The following is a 21503-nucleotide window of genomic DNA, read 5'->3' as shown; positions in this document are numbered from 1 at the left end:
TTTAATTCGTTATGATAATCTTTATATTTACAATTTATAAAGCACCGATCCACAGATAATATAGTTCAGTGGTAAGAGTCATAGTATAAGCCTTAAGTTCCCCAGTTCGACCCCAGGGCCTTTTCGTTTTTTTCTTTTTAGATTTTTTTTCTGAAGTTTATTTTTAAGGTTCTCGCTGGCGACCCCCCGTTCACCAAAAAAAATTTTCGATTTTTGCTGGCGACCCCCCTTCGCTCGATATTTTTTTTGTGAACGGGTGGGGTCGCCAGCAAAAAAAAAGATGTCAAAATTTATCCCAAAAATTTTAAAAAAATCGAAGAAAGTGCATCCCAGGGATTATAAAATTTAAGTTTTCACATCTCTAGAATGACATAGTACATGGAGTTAAAATAGGGTCAAACTTTTCATAGTCCTTCCATGTTATGTATTTCTCAGTATTTCCATCAGTGATAACAATATATTTGTCAGTAAGTGTGAGAGAGTATTGACCAAAATATAAACGTTTAGCTCTATCAGCTTCATACGCATATGCAGCTATACTCATATTTTAATGAGAATAAAATGTTGTTCTATTTGCAAAGTGCAGACCCAAACGAATACGGGACAGTAAAGCTACAAACAAACTTAGGTCTACAGAATGAGGCGCTTGCATTCAGAATGGTTGACTTCAATACTATCGCTTCATTCGTTATAACAGATGAAACAGATTTCATGGAGATTGAAATAGATGGAAAGAAGCACGAAATAAGATTTCACAATAATGTAGAATATAAGATGGAAACATTAGCTGGAGTGTTAAATGCTCTCATAAATACTACAATAAACAAGGATAACGAAGAAAACTTAATGAATGTTAAACTTATTGCAGGAGTTTTGAAGTTCAGTTATGTGAAGGAGTTTAAGATACCAAGAATGAGTCATAGAGTACAACTTCTTTTGGGTGCATACCATATGACATTTCCTTTGAAAAGTGTTGACAAAACAATTGAGATGAAATCTGTTCCATACGTATGTTATGGTAATTGTTTATACATTGAGTTTAAAATAGCTAATGTCACAGGCATTTCAGGAGTTAATAGTAAAGGTTCAGTAGAATATAAATCCTTCTGTTATGCAGTCAATTCAATGTTCATTCCAAACGTTCCTGTCATAGCAACTCATTTAGGTAAATGGGTTCGCATTAGTCCTCATAATTTGAAAGACATGCAATTCAGACTTGTTGACTTTCAAGGAGAGCCTGTAGAACTGAAGGCACCAATGCGAATGACTGTTGAAGTTGACTTTTTAGAAAATATTAAATGCAACAGCTTACAAGAGAACTCAGAGCTAAAAATATAAAGTATGAATGTTATGTATTAGGTCATGAACTTTGGTTGTTGCTGTTTGATGAAACAAATGAGTTAGTTATGTCAGTCAAGAGAACAGAAAAATATTGTGTTAGTGAAAACTGCACCAAGTCAATAAGATTAGGTTTGCATTATGAAGATGAGTTCGATACTGTTGAAGAAGTTTTGGATAGATATTACAAATTGCTTTAATTTACTAAAACATATTTCAAGCAAAGTTTATATTCTGTTGAAAGTTTTGTATACTCGTTCGAATATTTATACTTAAACTCAACTCCTGTAGTTCCTGGTGTTTCAATGATGCAGATGTTACCTATTTTCATGAATGGTGGCGTTTGACCACAGCATTCGATTTCAGGGTCGAGATAGTCAATGACACATTGTTTCCCTGTTATTCGTGAGATAACATTTTCAAGGTCCTCCTTTGTTAGAATTATTTGGTTCTTGCTTATAAGATTTGTCAAAAGCTTCTTATCGTCTTTGAGTAAAATTGTTTGGTATAACTGAAGAAGGTAATGGTCTACGTTATCTGAAGGATTTGTTTGAACATTTGTGTAAGGGTTGTCGTTGGCTTCTCTTGAAAGAATTTGGTCCAGTGGTGGATACTCTAACCTAACATCTGATGTAGCGTTAGCGTTTGAAGCTGTGTTTAAATTCACGGCGCCATGCTCCAAGACCGAAGGTCCCGACTTAAGTTCTGGTTCTTTTTCTTTCAAACACTCTGAACTATAGTTCTTTATGACAATATTGTTTGTCGTTCGTGAGTCAACATTTGATGTTGGTTCAATTGGAACATTAACGGCACCAGCTAAGATGGATTTGCTTCTCATTTCATATAGAATAAAAACCTTTTATATGTATGAAATGAACAATATACTCGACAAGGGTTTGAATGTAAAGCTAACGAATGAAAATATTGTTGAATTCACTGAGACAGGAGCTGTGTATAAAGATGTAGAACTACTGAACAAAAGAGCTAAGGGAAGAAGCAGGAACATGAACAAAGGGTGGAAGCCTATAAAAATTTATGTCAATGATGGCTCAGGAGGTTCAAACATAAAGTATGCAGAAAGTTATAGAGTTTATGCTCTCAAAGGTGAAAAGCCTTCATTTAAGAACAGCTATTCTAACGCATATCCTCAAAAGCTAACGGATGGGGAAGTGGATGATATGAATGACAGCAAAAATATTAACAGAAATGGCGACAGAGATGCATGGAATTTGTTTACCATCAGTCAATTGAAGGTTAAACTTTAAAACAATGTTGGTCGTTCCCATGGAATATTTTTGACTTTAATGGTATTAGTCATGATATGAATCTCAAGGTATGAACGAGGAGAGATGAGAGACTTATATGCTTCCCAAATTTCTTCAAAAGGTAATGTTATACCTGACTGTTTCCAAATGAGTTCAATATCATAACGTGAGAAACCTTGAAAGATAACGAAGTCAGTTATGAGACGTTTTATGTTTAAAGCTAAAAACCTCCATGTTTGCATAAGTATTGCTACAGTTAAGTGGTAATGTCTGACTTTAGTAATGATGTTAGCTAATGGTGAGTCTGGTTTTGACACTAAACCTTTTCCGGCGAAGTCGTCACAAACGAGCAGAGTGTTTGAAGGATATTTTTTGAAGGGGTATTTTGAAAGTTTTGACAGAATGTAGTTTGTAAGTCGTTTCATATTGTAAACTCCTGAGTATTGACGTAAGTGGTGTTTGTCAATAATTCTTTCCATATCCTCAGAAGTCTTTTGCATTCCTGACTGTATGAACTCTACGATGGCATAATATTTCCTCTTACGTCGAATGTAACGTTGAAGAAATTCAATGAGTTCACTGTCTGGAACTTTAACGACAGAGGCTTGAACTTTTGACATAAATGTTTTCGCTGTTGAGTCCATAGAGTCTGAAGTTGCTGATATAATGATTTGGTCATAGTAAGAGTCGTTTCCTAAACGTTCTGTTATGAGTATATGACGAATGAGGTTAAATGTCTTACCTGAACCCATCTTTCCACAATAGAAATAAACACCATTTGAACAGAACTCATAGTCCTTACTGAAAGGAAGAATAAGAGAAGAGTTAAGTTTGTCTGTAGTTTCATTCATGTCTTCATCTACGTCATGTATTAAATGCTTCATTTTATCTCCATTAAAAATGCAAGTCAGAAATATTCAGAACATAGCACCGAGTCTAACTGACAAGAGTATAAATATATACTATGAACATGTTATGATGAAACCAACCAAAATTCAAGAAAGTCAGTATACTTATGAATATCCAAGACACTGGGTAGAGTATGTAGGAGGTGAGAAAGCTATTGAAATCAGACAGGTTCGAAGTATTCCAGCAGGAAGAACAATACTATTGAAGAACTTTAATGTTTTGAGATATAATGATGAAACAAAGAAGCAAGATAGTTTCCCTGTTGCTGTGTATGTGAACTTAGATACAGGAGATGACATGAAAGTTTTTAACACAAAGCTTCAAACGGTAGTGAGAGAACAACTGACTGCGGAAGGACATCCATTACCTTCAGAAGTTACCATAGCATATAATTTTGAAACAAACTCAATAGATTTTAAAGTCGTCTCTGCAAAGAAGTCAGGATTTACATTTAATGAAGCAGATGTATATTCGAATGAAAACTTCAAAGCTATTGCATGGTTAGATAATGACGATTGCTTTAAGAAAATATTTAAATACAGTGACTCAAAGATGTCAATAGATGACCTTCGTGGAATGTTGCCATCGACGTTTACAGTAGAAGGTTCAGCAGGATTGCTTACAAGATTGTCAATTGGTGGTATTTGGTCTCGTGAGAACATTGTTATAAAATCCAGTATAAGTGAATTTGCTGAAGAATCTATATTATGTCTTTCAAACTATATGTATTCGCCGCCGAAGCATTATAGTATAACAAACTTTGTCAGTAAGTTTAACATAAGACTTGTCGAACCTTCTTCAATGAAAGATGTTGTGCTACCCAAAGACGGAAAGGATGGACTCATTATTGAGATGATTTTAATAGCATATTAAATGAGCTTGTTCTTGAAGGTCATTCATGATGAAATAACTGTTGTAGAAGATGTTAGCAATTGTTCAGACATTTTGAAGCGTATAGATGATATAAGAAAGAAGTTAGATAGACCGCAAAGCGGTGAGGGCGAAGCCCGTGAGAATGTTTATGTTTCATTGACTTTCTCCAGTAACGAGAACTTTTATGAGATAATATTGAAGAGAGATGATTTTAATATGGGGTAAATGGTAGCTTGGGCAGCTTTAGGCGCAATGGGAACAAAAGCATTAGCATTTGGAGCAAAAGCACTTGGAGCTTATGACGCAGTAAATAAAATGAGTGGAGGAAGGGTTTCGAAGACATTAGATGCAAATAAAGGGAAGATTGGAGGCTGGGTTGCAAAGAAGTTAAGATTAAATAAAATAGGGCTCATAAATAAAGCATCCAATTTGGTTGCGACTGAGTCAGAAAATGCTTTAGGAAAGGACGATGAGTTTGCAAAACACGCAAAAGACTTTAATGACCAGATGAAAGGTGAAACAATGCATTTAAATAGAGTCGATGGAACTAAAGAAAATGTTTCTTCTCCACTAGTAGTTCTTCCGTATGGTCCCTATGGAATGTATGGAAACCCTTACGAAAGACCATTTGACCCATTGACTGGTGGAAGTAACTGGTATCATTACGGACGAAGAAGAAAGACAGTTAAGCTGGAGACAGACGTGAAGAAAGCAACTAAAAAGAAACCAAGGAAGAGAGTTATAAAGCAATGAATTCAACAGGGTGAAAAAACAGGTAAAAAAGAGGTGAGATCTCACCACTTCACCTAAATTTATTTTTGTGCTATGTTTTCATACGTGTGAGGGTGGTGATATCATTTATTTTTAAGTTTATTTTTTATTTTATTTTTATTTTATTTTTATATAAATGACGAAAACTATTGAGATAACAAACTACAACGGTCATGAGTTCAAGAATTTGTTCTTCGTTCCTCGTGAAAATACATTCTATCAGATACGAGGGAGAAAAGGTAAAGTTAGTTTGAGCGTTTATGAAGGAATGAAGAATGGAAAGTTTATACAAGCATACGATACAAACGGTAAACGTGTTTCATTAGCTTTGTCAAAACTTACTAACATTTATTTTGACAGTGACTTTGACCTATATGAAGAAGAAAGTGAGTCAGAAGATTATGAGCTGTTATGTGAAGCACAGCAATGGGAGGAGTTGCAATACTTTTGTAAGTGAGAACGTTTATTTTTTCATTAGTGAGGTGAAGTGGTTGGCGGCTTTATAAATATTTAAGGTTAAGTTAGTGTTGTCGTTTGTGTTGTAAAATATACGTTAACGGTTTTGTAAAGTGTCAAATTCACATATAATGGGTAAGGAGACTCGCAGTGCCTCCGTACATATGATATGTATACTAACAAAGAGGAAGTACACAATAATACCCCTGAACTACATACTCTGTAAATAAATAGTGAGGAGAAAGACTTCGCAGAATTTCAAGTGTTTTTATGAATTCTAAAGCCATCTCAGATGTTATATCGACTGCTTTATAAAATAAAACTATAAATTTGTGAAGATAAACAAAATCTTCGTTATTTATAATTGAATTCATGTCATTAAAAAAGTTGAAATAATTTGATATTAGTATATCCGAACATGGAAGAGCAGTTGCATATCCTGGGTAATATTTTAATAATTTTGTAAAGAAATTTGCAATTGCATAAGTTGAATATTGATTTTCGTACTCAATAATACTAGAAAAAATTTCTTTCTTGAGTAAAACTGCGTTTTGGAAGAATTCAACGTCAAGAATATTGTTTTTAATCAAAGCAATAAATGTATCGATGATATAGAGAGAATTGTCACTGCTGCTTATGAAACGTAACATCTCATCATATTGATCGGAAAATGTTGATAAATAAAGGTATTGTATGTTATCTAAAGCTTTAAAATGAATTAATTTTAATGAAAAAATGAAAAAAATCTGGTTAATATAATGCGATAAATATTCGAATAAATTTTCCAGTAGTATCAAATCTATTTGAAAGATATTCGAAGAAGTGATGTTTTGAATTGTGAATTTTAATATTGTTTCATTTTGTGTAGATTGCTCGATAATGAAATGTATCAAAAGATTCATTGAATATGAGTCAATGGAAAAGCTTAAATCCTTAGGGATATCCAAAATAAATCTTAATAAAGAAGATTCGTCTTGAAAATTAGCTTCCGAAAGTTCTATTTCAGTCGGAGCTGGAAGATTCCGATCATTTATGAATCTCGAAACGACAGAAAATTTGTATTGTTTATATTTCATTATTCGAAATGATAAACTTCAAAATCTAAAATTTATTTTTTTACAATATATTTCATCCTATTGTCAAGGCTAAATTTTTCACCGGAAGTGTATCAAAAATTGATAAGATTTACGGTGATCTAATTATGACAATTCAATGCATCTCGTGATATAACGCAGATATAAACACAACTGATATTGCATAACTAATAATTGAGTCAAATAACTAAATTATGTGTTATATTTTACACATATTTCTTCAATTTTGTAATAAATGGATGTTTAACACTAATTTTTTAAGGACTTCGACTTTAGCATCACATAAATATGTTATTTTCTATATTAAAACGTAATTTTGGTGGTCTTAGAATAGAAAAATATGCAATATTCGTGGAGATAATGAGGGTTCTTAAACATGTTCTTAAAAATAAATAAAATAATACAAATCTTTATTCAATCTTTTGATATTGTTGGTCCTCTCTTTGTGAAAATACTTAACTTCAAAGAGTATTATGTTTTACCTAGTGAGGACCTTAAGTTTGCAAAAACATAATAAAAGTAAAATAAAAAAGATCGGATTTATCACAAAACTTTGAGTATTATAGGATTTAATATATTTTCTTAGTAGATTATATGATTTAGTTTCTTAAAATCTAAAGTATTTCTTGAGGAAAATATAAATTGAAATTCAAAAAGTAAAAAAAATGTAAACAAATCAAATTTTAAATGGACCAAATGTTGATTTTTCATTCGTTTTCTCATTATCGAAAAAAATTTGGAAAGCTAAGAAGTCAATAACAAGTTATATAATACAACAAAACCCACATCGGATATGTTTTCATCAAATAGTCTCCTAGATTTGTTATGAAATTAAAATATCATGATATTTTAAGGGCTTTTGATTTCAATATTAGAATTATTCAGTTATGTCGTGCTAATATCAATTGCTTTATACAATTAATCGTTTACAAGCTGAAAATCGAACAATAATTTGACTTTGTAAAAAAGTGCGTCATTTTTATTCGTTATACTTACAAAATGTAAACATTACGAGAAACATTTACATTTGTAAATGTAACAAGTAAAGTTGTATCGCATAATTTGACTTTGTAAAAAAGTGCGTCATTTTTATTTGTTATACTTACAAAATGTAAACATTACGAGAAACATTTACATTTGTAAATGTAACAAGTAAATACATCAGATTTAAATTGTAAATGTAGTTTATCTCTCTCATCTCCTTTTTAAAAGGTATTACATACATACGAACGCATGGGTCACTCAATAATTAGCGTGATAATAATTGAGGATAGACTGTAATCGTAATTTTATTTTTGGACTTATATTTCGACATTTTGAAGTCGCTTGAAAGTCTTGCAAATGATAAATTTGGAAAATTGACCTAAGTCTGCATTATTTTGATGACTTAAACAATTCTATAAATCTGTTTCCTAAAAATTAAAAGATATAATTTCAATTTCCCTAAATTTATGTAATTCATATATCACCAAAAATATTTGGACTGCAGTTTGTCTGCACCTAATTAAAGTCTAATACCAATTAATTTTGGAGTTGCATTGCTTTTAATGTAAAAATGCACGTTTAGAAAAAGACGATAACAATTAAATTACAAAATCGATAACGACGACGATTAAATTACAAAATCGATAACCTCTCCTGAAGAAGCGTTAAAATCATTTTATGATTTCAGAAATTGTTAATTATTGAATACTTTCATTATTGTTGCTTTTAGTATACTATGATTAACCATTTAAATACAACAGGTAAAATTTCATATCATGTCACCTTTCCGTTGATGCTATCAATTATTCTGAGGATGTGATAGTTTTTATTCCATTTTTATTTTGCAATATAGAAGAATGGTAAATATGTACATTGAAAATATAAGGAAAAAAAAAAAAAAAAAAAAAAAAAGGTAGTGGGGCTTCCAGGGGCTGCGCCCCTTCTAGCCCTAAGAATTTTGCCCAAGACCCAAGAGGAGGACCGAACCCCAGCCGACCAGCCGGTGACAAAACCAAAACCGTTGTTATTTACATCATATTAATGGTGTCGCTTTTCACAAATTATATATGTTTTCATGTTTTGTCACTTTTCTGTCACTTTTCGGGTAAAAACATTTTTATTATTATATATAAATGAATTTTACAAAACCACCGTTACCGTTCTTTGGAAATAAGAGTAGATGTAAAGATATTATATTGAGAGAACTTAAGAAACTACCGAATGGTCTAACATTTGTAGATTTGTTCGGTGGAAGTTTCTATATATCCCATTTGTGCCATATAATATTCCCAGACTCAAAGATTATATGCAATGACTTCGACAACTATATGGACCGTCTCAAACATATTCCAGACACAAACAATATATTGAAAGAGTTAAAAGAAAAGATACCTATAGGTAAGATGGAACGTATACCATTAGATAAGAAAAATATGTGAGAGAGGTTTTGAAAAAAGCAGAATATATAGACTGGAATAGTATATCTGCTAGACTATATATAGTGGTTCTATAAGAGTTCATGACATTGAAACACTTATGTCAAAAGTTTATATCTTAACTATACAAATGTTTTCAAAGAGGACATAGAAAAATATATTGAGGGTATAGAGTTTGTGAGATGTCATTGGACAGAGTTGTATGAAAAATATAAAGACAAGGAAAATGTTTTCTTTATAGTGGACCCGCCGTTCTATAACACATGGGATTTTCAATACCAAGTAGACTGGACTTTGAGAGACTCTTTAGAAACTTTAGACGTTATACATAACCATCCATGCTTTTACTTTACATCCGATAAAAGTGGTTTGGAAACCGTTATGAGATGGTTAGAGGACATACATGACTATGAGTTTATATATGACAAGATAGAATATGAGAGAGGTCCTATAAACTGGAGAAAGTGTCACAATAAAGAAATTTTATTAGTAAGTAAATGTGGTTTGAAATAGGACTACTTGTTTTAGGTTTTTTCCATTGTGTCATTTATTTATTTGACGTGGCAGAAAAGTACAGAGAATATGAAGATGAACCAATGCCTGCAAATGTTCAGTATATGTACTCGTAAGAGATATTTTTATCTAATATTAAATGGACGCACAGAACTTAGCGAATGCACAGCAACCTGGACAACCAAACCCAGAGAATATTCCAAATGAAGTTAGAATACAAACTGCAATGGCAAACTATGGTCAAGTGCCAACAGATGTACAAATGCAAACTGCCATGTCAAATGACGCTGCGTTAGGTTTGCCACCATGGTATGCAAATATGAGATGGAAAGAGTTTTATACAAACCCTGAGGTGGGATATAAACAACTTTATGCAGATGACGCGAACACAGGAGTTGACCCAGAATATGTTTTCTACCAGAGGAGAAACAGAATGTATGAGCTCCAGTTAAAGAATGCTATGGAACTCAGAAGGAAACGTAAGAGACTAGGCGGACATTAGATTTTTACATATAGTAAAATGGGTTTCTTCAGTAAGATAGGAAACTTCTTTCGAAATGTTGGAAGAGGTATATGGAATGGAATAAAATCTGTCGGAAGAGGAGTATGGAACGGAGTCAAAAATATTGGTAAAAGAGTAGGTCAGTTTGTTGGTATTATACCTAAAGACCCTGAACCAGAAGAACAAGCTCCTGTTATACAACAGCCTGAACCTGCACCACGGTCTAGTTGGCAACCAAATCCAACACCTCAACCGTATTAAAAAATTATATTTTTACCGTTCGATAGTAGTTGTATATGAAACTAAGTTCTAAGTAAAACGCATGGTATAATGGAATTATTCTTTTTCTTTCCATCTGTAAGTAAACATACTTGAAAGTCTGAAATACTTCCACTCGGCGGTTCATATAACTTTGTAGGTTTTTCGTAAAAGTCATTTGCCAAGCATAAGAAAGAGTTTTGGGCGCCAGAAAATGAAGCATGAACAATAATAGCAGCTGGGTCGAAAACATCTTTAAATAAATATGGTTCATCTCTTGCATATCGACTGTAAATATTTGCTAAAGGAAGTTTGACTTTCTGATTTAACATTCTTTGCAAATAATACCATGACATTGCAGTGAATTCTGTATATATTTGTTCGTCTTTATTTGGATTGTTTTCGTAGATTTGAAATGACACTTGTGAATTTTGTTTGTCATATACAATTCTCACATAAAGTGTGCTCTCGGTATTTGCATATTCATCAACATATTTTGCATAACATGAATTTATTTTATCTTCTATATTTTTTAACGCAGTCTGTAGAGAAGATGAAAGGTCAACTTGTATTAGCTCAATTTCTTCCCACATTTTTCGTTTCCCTTCAGATATATAATCTATATGAAACTTTACAATAAATGGAAAACTTTTATCTTCTACAGACACAAATTTTATTCTACGAAAGCCAATAGCTTTTGTGACAGATGGGTCTCTTAACCATCTTAATGGGTAGTCAAAACGATAGCCTTCATGCTTTACGGTCTCTGTCTCAAACTTTTGACCGACATTAGTAAAAAGTTCATCTAATGGTTTAGTTGTAGCAACTCTAGAATTTTCTTTTTCTATTGAAAGCATATTTTATCTAGAATAAAAATGTCGAAAGATATTGCTTCCATAAGAGAAATACAACACAACCGACAACTCATTATGCAAGCTCTAAATAAGAACACAACAAACTTTTCAAACTATTCTAAGATATCTGAGTCATTGAAAGAAGGAAACTTAAAACTGACATTAAACCCAATGACAGATGAGTTTCTATTTCAAGACAAGAAGAACAATACTGTCTGTATAAATCCAACAAAAGGAACTTTAAACGAGAAACCTATAAATGAACTTCTTTGAAAGCAGATGTTGACAACAAAGCTGACAAAGAATATGTAGACGATGCAATAGCAAAAGAAGAAGAAAGAGCTAACAATGCTTATGCAACAAAAGAACATACTCATCCTGAACTAGCAGACAAAACATATGTTGACAATAAAATGTCAAGTGAAGTGACAAGAGCTGAAAACGAATATTCTAAAAAGACTCATATACATTCTATATCTGATATTACAAACTTACAAGAAACCTTAAACAGGAAAAGTGCCGTTGGACATACACATACATCTTCTGAAATAACAGACTTAAACGTTAGCCTTGAAAAGAAAGCAGACAAGAACCATACACATGATTTCTTCACAACTGTTGGTATAGAAAGTATTGAAGGAACGGTTGAAGAAACTGGTGGGGATGTATTATATTGGAAACCTCCTAACTTTCCACAAGGTTTAACATCGGATGACGACATAACGACGATGAGAAACATTAGATGTAAAGATGTTTATGTCATGAAGGATGAACATAATATTAAATTCACTGCTCAAGATTTATATGACAAGAAAGCAGACAAAACAGAGCTTCAAACATTAAAGACAGAAATACTTCAAACATTATATCCTATAGGCTCTATTTATACGTCAATGAACTCTACCAGACCAGAAACAGTTCTGGGTTTTGGAACTTGGACTCAAATAGTCGACAGGTTTTTGTATTGTGCAAACTCTTCAAAGGAAACAGGTGGAAGTAAAACGATTTCAGGTGAAAATCTACCTGCACACAGTCACTACATAGATTTAAGTACATCTCAAGCAGGTTGGCATAAGCATAGATATTGGGATTGGCACAGCTTGACAAAAGGTAAAGGATATGATGTTAAAGACAACGTTAAGTTTGCTATAGATTGTTACTGGAGTAACACTGAGGGAGGAGGAAACCATACACATCGCGTTACAGGATATACGCAAACAACGGGACAAAGTAAAGAATATATGCCACCTTACATGACAGTTTACGCATGGTATAGAAATGCTTAGTCGTCATTTTCAACTTCTTTAGCATATTCGTCAGGAGTTGTCTTATATTTGTTAGGAACTGTCTTTGAAAGTATACCACCTTGAACTTTGACAAGTTTGAAACGAGGTCTGGCAATAGTAGTTTTATCTTCTGCTTGCAGTGTGTACATTTTGCCATGTTTGCCTAAAACTTCATAATATTCTCTTGTATACTTTCTTCTATTTTTACGAACACGAATGTGAGTACCTGTCGAGTTCCCATTGTTGTCATAGTCAATAGTATTTTCATATGGGTCGCGTTTAGGTATTTCTATTTTTACTTTGTCACCTTTCTGAAGTTTGAAGCCCGGCATTCTTTCTTGTTTGTCTCTTTTGACTAAATTATTAAATATATAGTCTTTCTCTAAGTCAGGGTTGTTTTTCATTTCTTCGGGGGAGTGGTTTCCCAAACCTTTTTGTTTACGGTTATTGTAAATATTTAAAACTTGTCTCATCTTTGCCATGGAGAAGTGTCTATACTTGTCGTCATATGACATTTCATTTGCTTCACCACCTTGTGGTTGGTTTAAGTCTCTTAACATTTTTATACAACCGTCAATGACACCAAGAGCAGAATGGTTTTGGTCGACAATGAAATATTGGTTTACATTTTTTGAACGCAGATAGTTTTTAATATCATCTGATTTGAAAGAACTTTCACAGTCAGATGTCAGTTTTGTTGGATGGTATTTGTCAACGAATATTGCCAAAGCAGTTTTCACATCTAAAATATTTTTGGACCATAATGGTATGGCTTCACAGTATCTTGTTGTTTTGACCAACAAATATTAGCCAGTATGGTGGTCCATCTTCTCTATACCTCGGAATGTTTTCCAAGATATCCATAAACCAAGCATTTGGTGTTGAACTAAAGATTTTTATCATGAGTGCTTTCTTTGTTGCCTTAGAAACATAGGGGTCCTTGTTTGGATTCGTCATTTTTTACCCTATAAGAAATGGGTTTATTTGGCGCATTAGCAGGAGTTGCATCCAGATTTTTGCCCGCAGTGGGAACAATAGCTAGAGGTGCTTTTGGAATTGGAAGGAAGATTTTGAGTACATTAGGTATACTTAAAGAGAAAGCACAACCTATTATACAAACTGTACAGAAAGGTTGGGATGTAGCACGAGATGCAACAAATCTTATTCCAAATCCTGAAACAAGAGGAAAGTTCAAGGATGGATGGACAATGTAGGAAGACAAGCAGGAAACTATTAAACAAAGCAAATGACTACTATAACCAAGCAGGACACTATATGGACCAAGGTGAAAGATTCTTTAACAGAGGATATAACCATGCACAACAGTGGGTAAACAATAACCAACCGCAACCACCTCAAACTTGGGGAATGTAAAATTTTTTTACTGAGATGAAATGAACAATACAGCATTGAGACAAATGGGTTCAAGATGGATTTGTCGACTTCCAGCAGTTACACCACGTGTTTGTCAAGTTCTTCCTATACCTCAGGAAGTTTTAGACCGACTTAAAAAACCTAAACAACCAGTTGAAAACAAACCAAACTAAAATTTTTTACTGAGATGAAATGACCGAAGAAGTTGAAACGGTAGATTTGACACCACAAACAAAAAGTTCAGAACCATTGTCAAAACCTGTCAAAGAACTTACAGATGAAGAGAAAAATTCAATAATAGAAAGTGCCAGGTCTGGAAATACAAACCCTAACTATAAAGTCACTTTTCATAGAAATGGAACGGCTAGTATCTCAAAAAAGAAACAGACTCTCACAAATAAAATATTGAAGTCTGAAGGAGCTTTCGAGACAACAGATGGAAAAGTTTACTTCACTGACCAAACAGTTCATTATAGAACATCTCATTGACTTAGAGTCGAAATATTCTAAACTTTACAACAAACACAAAAAGTTGAAAGGAAAACAAAAACAAATGGCATATGATATTTATGAAGATGTTGACGACACAACTGTTCCTGCAGGTGGGGTAAAGTCAGCGGAACCGAAAAGTGACGAAAAAACCGATAGAAGAAGAAAAACCAAAAACTGAAGATAAACCAAAACCAAAGTTTAGTTTTCCAAACTAAACCAAGTCAACCTTCATTAGCTGGTATGGGTTGGCGTCAAAGACTTATGGCAGGCAGGTTATGTAAAGTAAAGAAAAAAATATTTTTTTATTTTTTATAAAAAATGCCCCCATATAGAATGGATAGAAAGTCTGCTAGAATAAAAAGCAGAGTTACAAAGATATGGTTGAGAGAGTTTCGAAGAATTTTAAATATAGGAAGGGAAGACCCATAAAAGTCTATGACAAATTGTCTGGTCTTCGCTACGAAATGGATTTGGAAACAAGCACGTGCCAATTATCCAAACAGACTAGAGAGGTTAGAAAGAAGAACGTCTTATGAACATGCCTTTCGATGTGTTAAACATTGCATGAAATAAAAAAAATTTATTTTTTAAAAAAGTGACATTTTTTTATTTTATTTGAAATGTACGCTGAGTTTGTTGGAGAAGACCGTTGGGAAACTTGTTTGTTAGATGAGAAATATGAAATTCACTGTTGTGAGTCATTTGAAGTCAGAAACAAAAAGACAAAAAGAGTTTTAAGCGAATGGAGCGAAATGACGGATATTGCTGATATGAAGATGGGTGGAAAACACTATCTTAAACATGTTGTCATTGCAACTCATTTTATACTGAATCCTAACAATTTACCTTTTGTAGACCATATAAACCATATAGAAACGACAATAGACTTGAAAACTTACGTTGGGTCACTTATTCTGAAAACAATAAGAACAAAGGTAAATTTAGAGATATTGTATTCGAATTTGTCGACGAACTAGAAGATGAAACAATTGAAATTACAGACTATGGCAAGCATACGTTTGAGTTTTACTACTATAGCGAAGAACAAGACTCTTCTACTTTTATACCGGCGTAAACTATAGGAAATTACAAGTATATTTTACTAAGGAAGGCTATGCTTATGTAAACACTAGAGATACAGATGGAAAATACGTTCGAATACTTCTTAACAAATTCAAGAAGCTATATGGCATACCATTTAAAACAATATATTTTTACATATATTAAATGCTTCAGGTTGAAAGAATACGGTGGAGCCAAAAGTGGCTCGACCTCAAAACAAGCATTTTATGAGCTTACAAAGGGTGTTATGAATGAATTCAGCAACATACATCCTGACCTCGTTCATTTTGTTGCTAAATTCAGTAAAAATATATTTTAGGTGAAGAGGTGACATCTCACCCGTTTTCTCACCTCTTTTCTCACCTCATGAATTTTCATGAATTTCATCGTAAATGTTTTGTCAAACATGAACGTAAATGTTTTGTCAAGACTTCTTCGTAAATGTTTTGTCAAACATGAACGTATATGTTTTGTCACCTCATGAATTTTCATGATTTCTTCGTAAATGTTTTGTCAAGACTTCTTCGTAAATGTTTTGTCATGATTTCATCGTACATGTTTTGTCGAAACTTCATCGTAATGAGCGTAAATGACCCAAAAATAATGTTTAGGTGAAGTGGTGACATCTCACCTGTTTTCTCACCTGTTTTCTCACCTCATGAATTTTCCCGAAATAAAAAATAAAACTAACTTTATTTTTATTTATTTTTTTTATTTTGTATAAAAAATATGATTTCAACAATCGGCACAACAACAATACAAACAACAGCACCAAACTCGTTAGTTATGAATCCTACGTCAATGTTGGTAGAAATGAAAAACTTCATTCCTTCTTCATATACTTTCGAAACAAAAATTCAGAAGATAAAGCAAGAACTGTTAACAAGTAATTTAGACTGTAGTGCGAAAGATGAAACAAATGAACAGTATCTTTATGAAATGCAGGACATTATTGACCATTTACCCAAATTGCCTGAAATCCAACAACAAAAACTCACTATTCCTGAATTCGACGAAATTGAAGTGAAACCAACTGACTCAGTAGAAATAAAGAAGTTCATACGAAAGGTAAATTATGAATTCCTTGGTTTTCATTGCAACCATAAAGTTATGGACAAAGATTGCGACATGGTTTATAAGAATGTTTCTGACATATATAAATCCGAAGAATTTAAGACCTACGACAACTTTGTTTCGTTAGTTGCAGAATGTGTATGGCAGATAAGAGATAAAGATAGAAGAGGTAAGGTATGGAATGAACAGATAAAACCAACTGCTTCAGATTTAAAGAAAACCATTGACGCCTTAGTTGTTTTAGCAGGTAAGGTTTCAGAATATAACGCAAAAATGAACCCGCAATGTTCTAAATGTAAAGCAGCAATGAGGAAATATAACTACTCCGTCAAAGAGATAGAACGTATGCGAAACGACTATGCAGACTTAAAGAAAGAAGCAGAAAAGCCAGCAGAAAATAAAATGAACATGTTAGAATTTCTGAACAAAAACTATCCAACAGCAGAAGATTTCCTTCTATCTGACGTCAAGAAGAAGTATAAGAAAACTTTCGGTATCGTTAAAACATTCGATGTACTAAAAGAAGAAATAGAAGCTACGAAACTGTTTAAGATTTCAAATATACATCGTACAATTCATGTAAAACGGTTATAAAATAACAGGTGAGAAAACAGGTGAGAAAACGGGTGAGATGTCACCTCTTCACCTAAAATATATTTTTATTGAATTCAGCAACAAAATTCTGAGTAAAATAATTTTTAGGGCTTGTTAGAAAACGTGTTAGAAAACATGTTAGATCTAACATTCTAACATAAACATTATTTTTGCTGAATTCCGTACGAAAATCGCAAGAATTTCCTTAAGATAGAAAAAATAAAGTTAGTTTTTTTCTAACAAATTTTTTTATTTTGTATGTAAAGACAGATATGTCAAACATTGAGTTTGAAACAGTTGGAAAGATAGACAATGACACCAAATTGGTTAGAATAGGTGATTTAAACGTAAGATACTCAAAGAAATACAACAAATATTCTTTGTCAGACATTATATTTCCATCTGGAAAGAAAACAAAGGACTGGGTTAGAAATGCTTCAACTCAGAAAATTTTGACAAGAAATCCTGAGCTTATGATATCGGTAAGATTCTATGGAACTGCAGCATATCTCATCGACAAAAGTCTTATACCAATAGTTTTGTTATGGTTAGACCCAGTTGTTGGATATAACTTCATAACATATGGTTCATTCGACTCAGAACGTTGCAGTGAAGGCTTACTTTACATCGTTCAGAAACCGAAGGACTTCAATACAAAGAGATATAAGATAGGAAGAACATATAATATAACTCAAAGATATGACAGTACAGTCAATAGAGTCAAGGTTGTGTTTGTTAATGATATGAGAGCTGCAGAAACAGAACTACTTGAAAAGTTTGAGAAAATGTATGGTGCTCCCATAAAAGGTAAAGAAACGTTTGAAGTAGATGAGATAGATAAAGCTATAAAATTATTTGACGAAGTTGCTGAAAAATACATGTAAAGCGTTTATTTTTGGTCTTTTGTGAAAGATAGAAAAAATAAAGTTAGTTTTATTTTTATTTATTTTTTTATTTTGTATGTAAAGACAGATATGTCAACAACAGAGAACACAACAACAGTTATAGTTCATGAAGCTATAAGTGAAGAATATGAGTGGGTTCAGTTTAACAAACAACTCCGTCTCATTCGTTCGGTCAAAGACGATATGTACCAAATGCAAAGTATTTTGACAGCATGTTATGCTCCAGATACCAAACATACAGACGATTGGTTCAAAAACCAAAGCACACAAGAACTTTTGAGCGAAGCACAGCGAGACAGACTTTTTTCTGAAAACAGTGAAGAACAGCGAGTAGGTAAAAAACCGGGGTCGCCTAAAACTCATGAAAACAGTGAAGAACAGCGAGCCCGACTTTTTTCGGGGTCGCCAAAACTCTATGAAAATCGTAAAAAATTGCCAAACGGTTTGAGAGGATATTATGTACATAGACTTCTTGTAAATGCTGTTGCAATGTGGGCTTCGCCTCGTTATGCTTGGTATATTTACAGACTTCTTGACGAAATTCATAGACAAGAACGTGAAGAGCTAGAGAACAAGCTTGAAGCAAAAGACAAAAGCATTCAGAAAAGAATACCACGTTCGGTACCAAAAGGAAAGGAAAAGAACTATAAGTATATGATTTATACTGAAGAGATGGAAAATGAAGAAGATAAAGATATGGTTATGTTGCATTTAGTCAGAAGAAACAACAAAAGCTTTTACGACCTTGCTAAGATTTACAAATCTGACAGAAATTGGTTCTATCGCGAAAACTTACCGATTTCAATGACACCGAATGAAGATGTGAAACAAATAGTTCAAGATACGTTACCTCAAACACACTATGATATTAAAGGTTGTACAATTCTTACATTCAAAGAAGATTTGCCATTGTTAAAGGAAAAAATAACAGAGTATTTTGACAACTTCAAACAAGCAGAGTAAATGAACCATTTATTTTTCAAGCAATTGCCTCGTCAAATCCTTCTGGCATTCCGAGTCCTTCCTTCCAACAGGAAAAAATTTTCCCGACAACAGGAAGAACTCTTCCTTCCAACAGGAAAAATTTTTCCCGACAACTGGAAAAAATTTTCCTTCCAACAGGAAAAAATTTTCCTTCCAACAGGAAAAAATTTTCCAGTTGTCCGTCCGTAAACCATTCAAATTTTCGAAAATTGAGAACTTTTTGGTCGAACTTCAGAAAAAAATTTTCCATCCGACAGGAAAAAATTTTCCTTCCGACAGGAAGAACTCTTCCTTCCAACAGGAAAAATTTTTCCTTCCGACAGGACACAAACGGATGACTGACGTTCCTCTTCCTGAATGCCTTCCAAAGCCAGAAGAACCGACAGCCCCAGCACCACAACAGACTTACTAAGACTAAACACTTACATTTTTCAAGCTTGACTTTTTACAATTTGAACTTTGTTTGCGTAGATATGAATTCTGAAAGAAGTATGAGGGTCTTGTATGACTTTGTACTTCTCCCATAGTTCATGTCTGTCAAACTTACCTGCCATGGACTCTTTCATAAGTTCCATGAAATCGTCTTCGGACAATCCGGGGAAAAGTATTATGTCAGTAAGTATTCTTTTAACATCCTTACTTAAACTCTTGGCTGTCTGTACACATATTACGACTGAGATGTTAAAGTGTCTGAGCTTCTTAAGAATTCGACACATGTCTTGTTCTCTATTCTTTAACAAAGGATGAGAGGCGAAATCATCTAAGATAAGAAGACATCTATGAGGGTATGTCTTCCAATCGTAAGATTGCAATTTCTTCGAAATGTATTCTATCTCTTTCTGTTTGTTTCTGAAGTGTTTCTTCTCTAATATTCTCTGCATTTCCTCATTTGGGTCTTTAAACTTAGAATTTATATACTCATTTATAGCATTATACTTCAAAACTCTTCTTTGGTACTTCTTTAGCCAATCTAACAACTCAGTATCCTTTATACATACTAACTTAGACTTCTTTATAATATCTTTGAACGAATTGACGGTTTGGTCAAATTGACCAGAAGTCGAACAAATAACAACTAACTCATAGAATGGGTTCTTCTCATCTAGTTCTTGTTGTTGTGCAGCCATTTTAAGATAAGTGAAAGTCTTACCCGACCCAGGTGGTGCGATTAGACCTGTTATACCATTCTGAGCAAATAAGAACTTTTCATGTATAGGCTTTATCTGAGCATTTTCTAACTTCCTCTTGTTCTTGTTTAAAAACATTCTCAAATTTCTTGTCAATGTCAGCAAACTTTTTTTTCTAACATATTTTTAGAAAAATTAAAATTTTTATCTTTTAGAAAATGTCTAGTGATTTCGCTATCTATATTCGAGACAAGCTTTTTGACTCTAAAACATCTGTCGACCATAAAATCTTACATAGTGTAAACAAGAAAGGTGAATTTGTTTCTAAAGTTCTGTTTCTGGGAATATGACAAGAACATAAAAATTAAGCAGAGCAGTCTTAAAATTTGTCAATGACAGACTTGTTGACAGAGATGAGCCTCTTGGAGAGATGAAAGTCCAACAAAACTTCTTAGAATGCAAAGAAGACACATGCGCTGTTCTTGAAGATGAAATAGAAAACAGAATAGATGAGCTATTAAAGGACAAAGAACTTTTACATAAATATGGTTGCGCCAAATTTGACATAACTCCACCAGAAAAGAAGAAGAGAGAAAAGAAGAAAAGAAAGTAGAAGAAGAGAAGAAAGAACCTGAACCAGTTCCAGAGAAAAAGAAATTTGACATGTAAAAAATAAAATTTTATTTTTAGAACATTTTCTGGGTCAATGTCAATGTTCTTTCCTCTTTAGGAGTAAACACTGGCTTAGACTCTAAATCTTTTTACCCAATTTTACCTTGAACTTCAACTATCTTAGACTCATAATATTCATAGTCGTCTGCTTTCTTTGGTTCATAAGGTATAACAAGTTTGTATGCTTTACCTTCTTCGAGTTTTGAGAACTTTCTGTCAAAATTTTCTTTGACTGTCACATACCGTCAATGTATAAGTCTTCAAAAGTTGCACCACTTTTTTCTAACAACAGCAAACTTAACTGGTGCAATGTTCCAAATTTTGTCAAATGTAGACTTTTCAAATTGTAGAAGTAAACATTCAAATATGCGAATGGAGCTAACTTATCTTTGACTTCTGTCATGTACTTATTTACTGAGATGAATTTCGTCATCTTTTCTATCGGATAAAAAATATTTTTTTAAAATTTACTCAGAAAAATTTTCTTTGTATTACACCATTCTGAACATCTAAAAGACTTTTGACATTTGCCAAGAATGTTCGTTTAGAAGCTGCCATATAACCATATTCTTGACAATATTGTTTATACGAATCGTACAATGACCTTCATCTAATGACACAAAGTCAGTTTCATCTATGAACAGTTCATATACACTCTTGTTTTGCTTCTAACAATGTTT

General features: G+C 33.1%; 8 protein-coding genes and 2 pseudogenes across 10 annotated transcripts, besides 5 other annotated features; 7 read left to right on the top strand and 3 right to left on the bottom strand.

The window, feature by feature from the left end:
* Positions 1-364: part of a mobile genetic element that runs on past the window's edge.
* Positions 365-5775: a mobile genetic element.
* Positions 658-1275, top strand: TVAGG3_1028920 (uncharacterized protein; the record flags this gene model as incomplete). Its single annotated transcript, XM_051255122.1, has 1 exon — positions 658-1275. A coding segment is annotated over one exon (618 nt), but the record flags the coding sequence as incomplete, so codon positions are not given.
* TVAGG3_1028910 (protein of unknown function, DUF4106 family) lies at positions 2600-3454 on the bottom strand (the record flags this gene model as incomplete). The annotated part of the gene is made up of 1 exon (XM_051255121.1): positions 2600-3454. The coding sequence occupies one exon, from the start codon at positions 3452-3454 to the stop codon at positions 2600-2602; it is 855 nt and encodes a 284-aa protein (XP_051080695.1).
* TVAGG3_1028900 (uncharacterized protein) lies at positions 3738-4385 on the top strand (the record flags this gene model as incomplete). The annotated part of the gene is made up of 1 exon (XM_051255120.1): positions 3738-4385. A coding segment is annotated over one exon (648 nt), but the record flags the coding sequence as incomplete, so codon positions are not given.
* Positions 5114-5775: a terminal%2Cinverted (terminal inverted repeat of Maverick-1B transposon ID:TVAGG3_1028890).
* A 2483-nt stretch (positions 5776-8258) lies between these two features.
* Positions 8259-8339: a mobile genetic element.
* A 1439-nt stretch (positions 8340-9778) lies between these two features.
* TVAGG3_1028870 (uncharacterized protein) lies at positions 9779-10141 on the top strand (the record flags this gene model as incomplete). The annotated part of the gene is made up of 1 exon (XM_051255119.1): positions 9779-10141. The coding sequence occupies one exon, from the start codon at positions 9779-9781 to the stop codon at positions 10139-10141; it is 363 nt and encodes a 120-aa protein (XP_051080693.1).
* A 1325-nt stretch (positions 10142-11466) lies between these two features.
* Positions 11467-20283: a mobile genetic element.
* Positions 12536-13054, bottom strand: TVAGG3_1028860 (uncharacterized protein; the record flags this gene model as incomplete). The annotated part of the gene is made up of 1 exon (XM_051255118.1): positions 12536-13054. The coding sequence occupies one exon, from the start codon at positions 13052-13054 to the stop codon at positions 12536-12538; it is 519 nt and encodes a 172-aa protein (XP_051080692.1).
* TVAGG3_1028850 (organellar and viral DNA polymerase type B) lies at positions 16269-16885 on the top strand (the record flags this gene model as incomplete). Its single annotated transcript, XM_051255117.1, has 1 exon — positions 16269-16885. A coding segment is annotated over one exon (617 nt), but the record flags the coding sequence as incomplete, so codon positions are not given.
* On the top strand, positions 17609-18019 carry TVAGG3_1028840 (organellar and viral DNA polymerase type B; the record flags this gene model as incomplete). Its single annotated transcript, XM_051255116.1, has 1 exon — positions 17609-18019. The coding sequence occupies one exon, from the start codon at positions 17609-17611 to the stop codon at positions 18017-18019; it is 411 nt and encodes a 136-aa protein (XP_051080690.1).
* Positions 18110-19003, top strand: TVAGG3_1028830 (KilA, N-terminal/APSES-type HTH, DNA-binding family; the record flags this gene model as incomplete). Its single annotated transcript, XM_051255115.1, has 1 exon — positions 18110-19003. The coding sequence occupies one exon, from the start codon at positions 18110-18112 to the stop codon at positions 19001-19003; it is 894 nt and encodes a 297-aa protein (XP_051080689.1).
* Positions 20284-20369: 86 nt separating the features above from the next.
* Positions 20370-20764, top strand: TVAGG3_1028810 (annotated as a pseudogene). Its single transcript has one exon. A coding segment is annotated over exon 1 (395 nt).
* A 73-nt stretch (positions 20765-20837) lies between these two features.
* On the bottom strand, positions 20838-21256 carry TVAGG3_1028800 (annotated as a pseudogene). The gene has a single exon. A coding segment is annotated over exon 1 (419 nt).
* Positions 21257-21503: the final 247 nt, after the last annotated feature.

The sequence above is a fragment of the Trichomonas vaginalis genome, chromosome I (genome assembly GCF_026262505.1).
Source record: "Trichomonas vaginalis G3 chromosome I, whole genome shotgun sequence".
NCBI lineage: Eukaryota > Parabasalia > Trichomonadida > Trichomonadidae > Trichomonas > Trichomonas vaginalis.
Note: the sequence above shows the minus strand (reverse complement) of the source record. Positions and strands in the feature narration are given on the sequence as shown.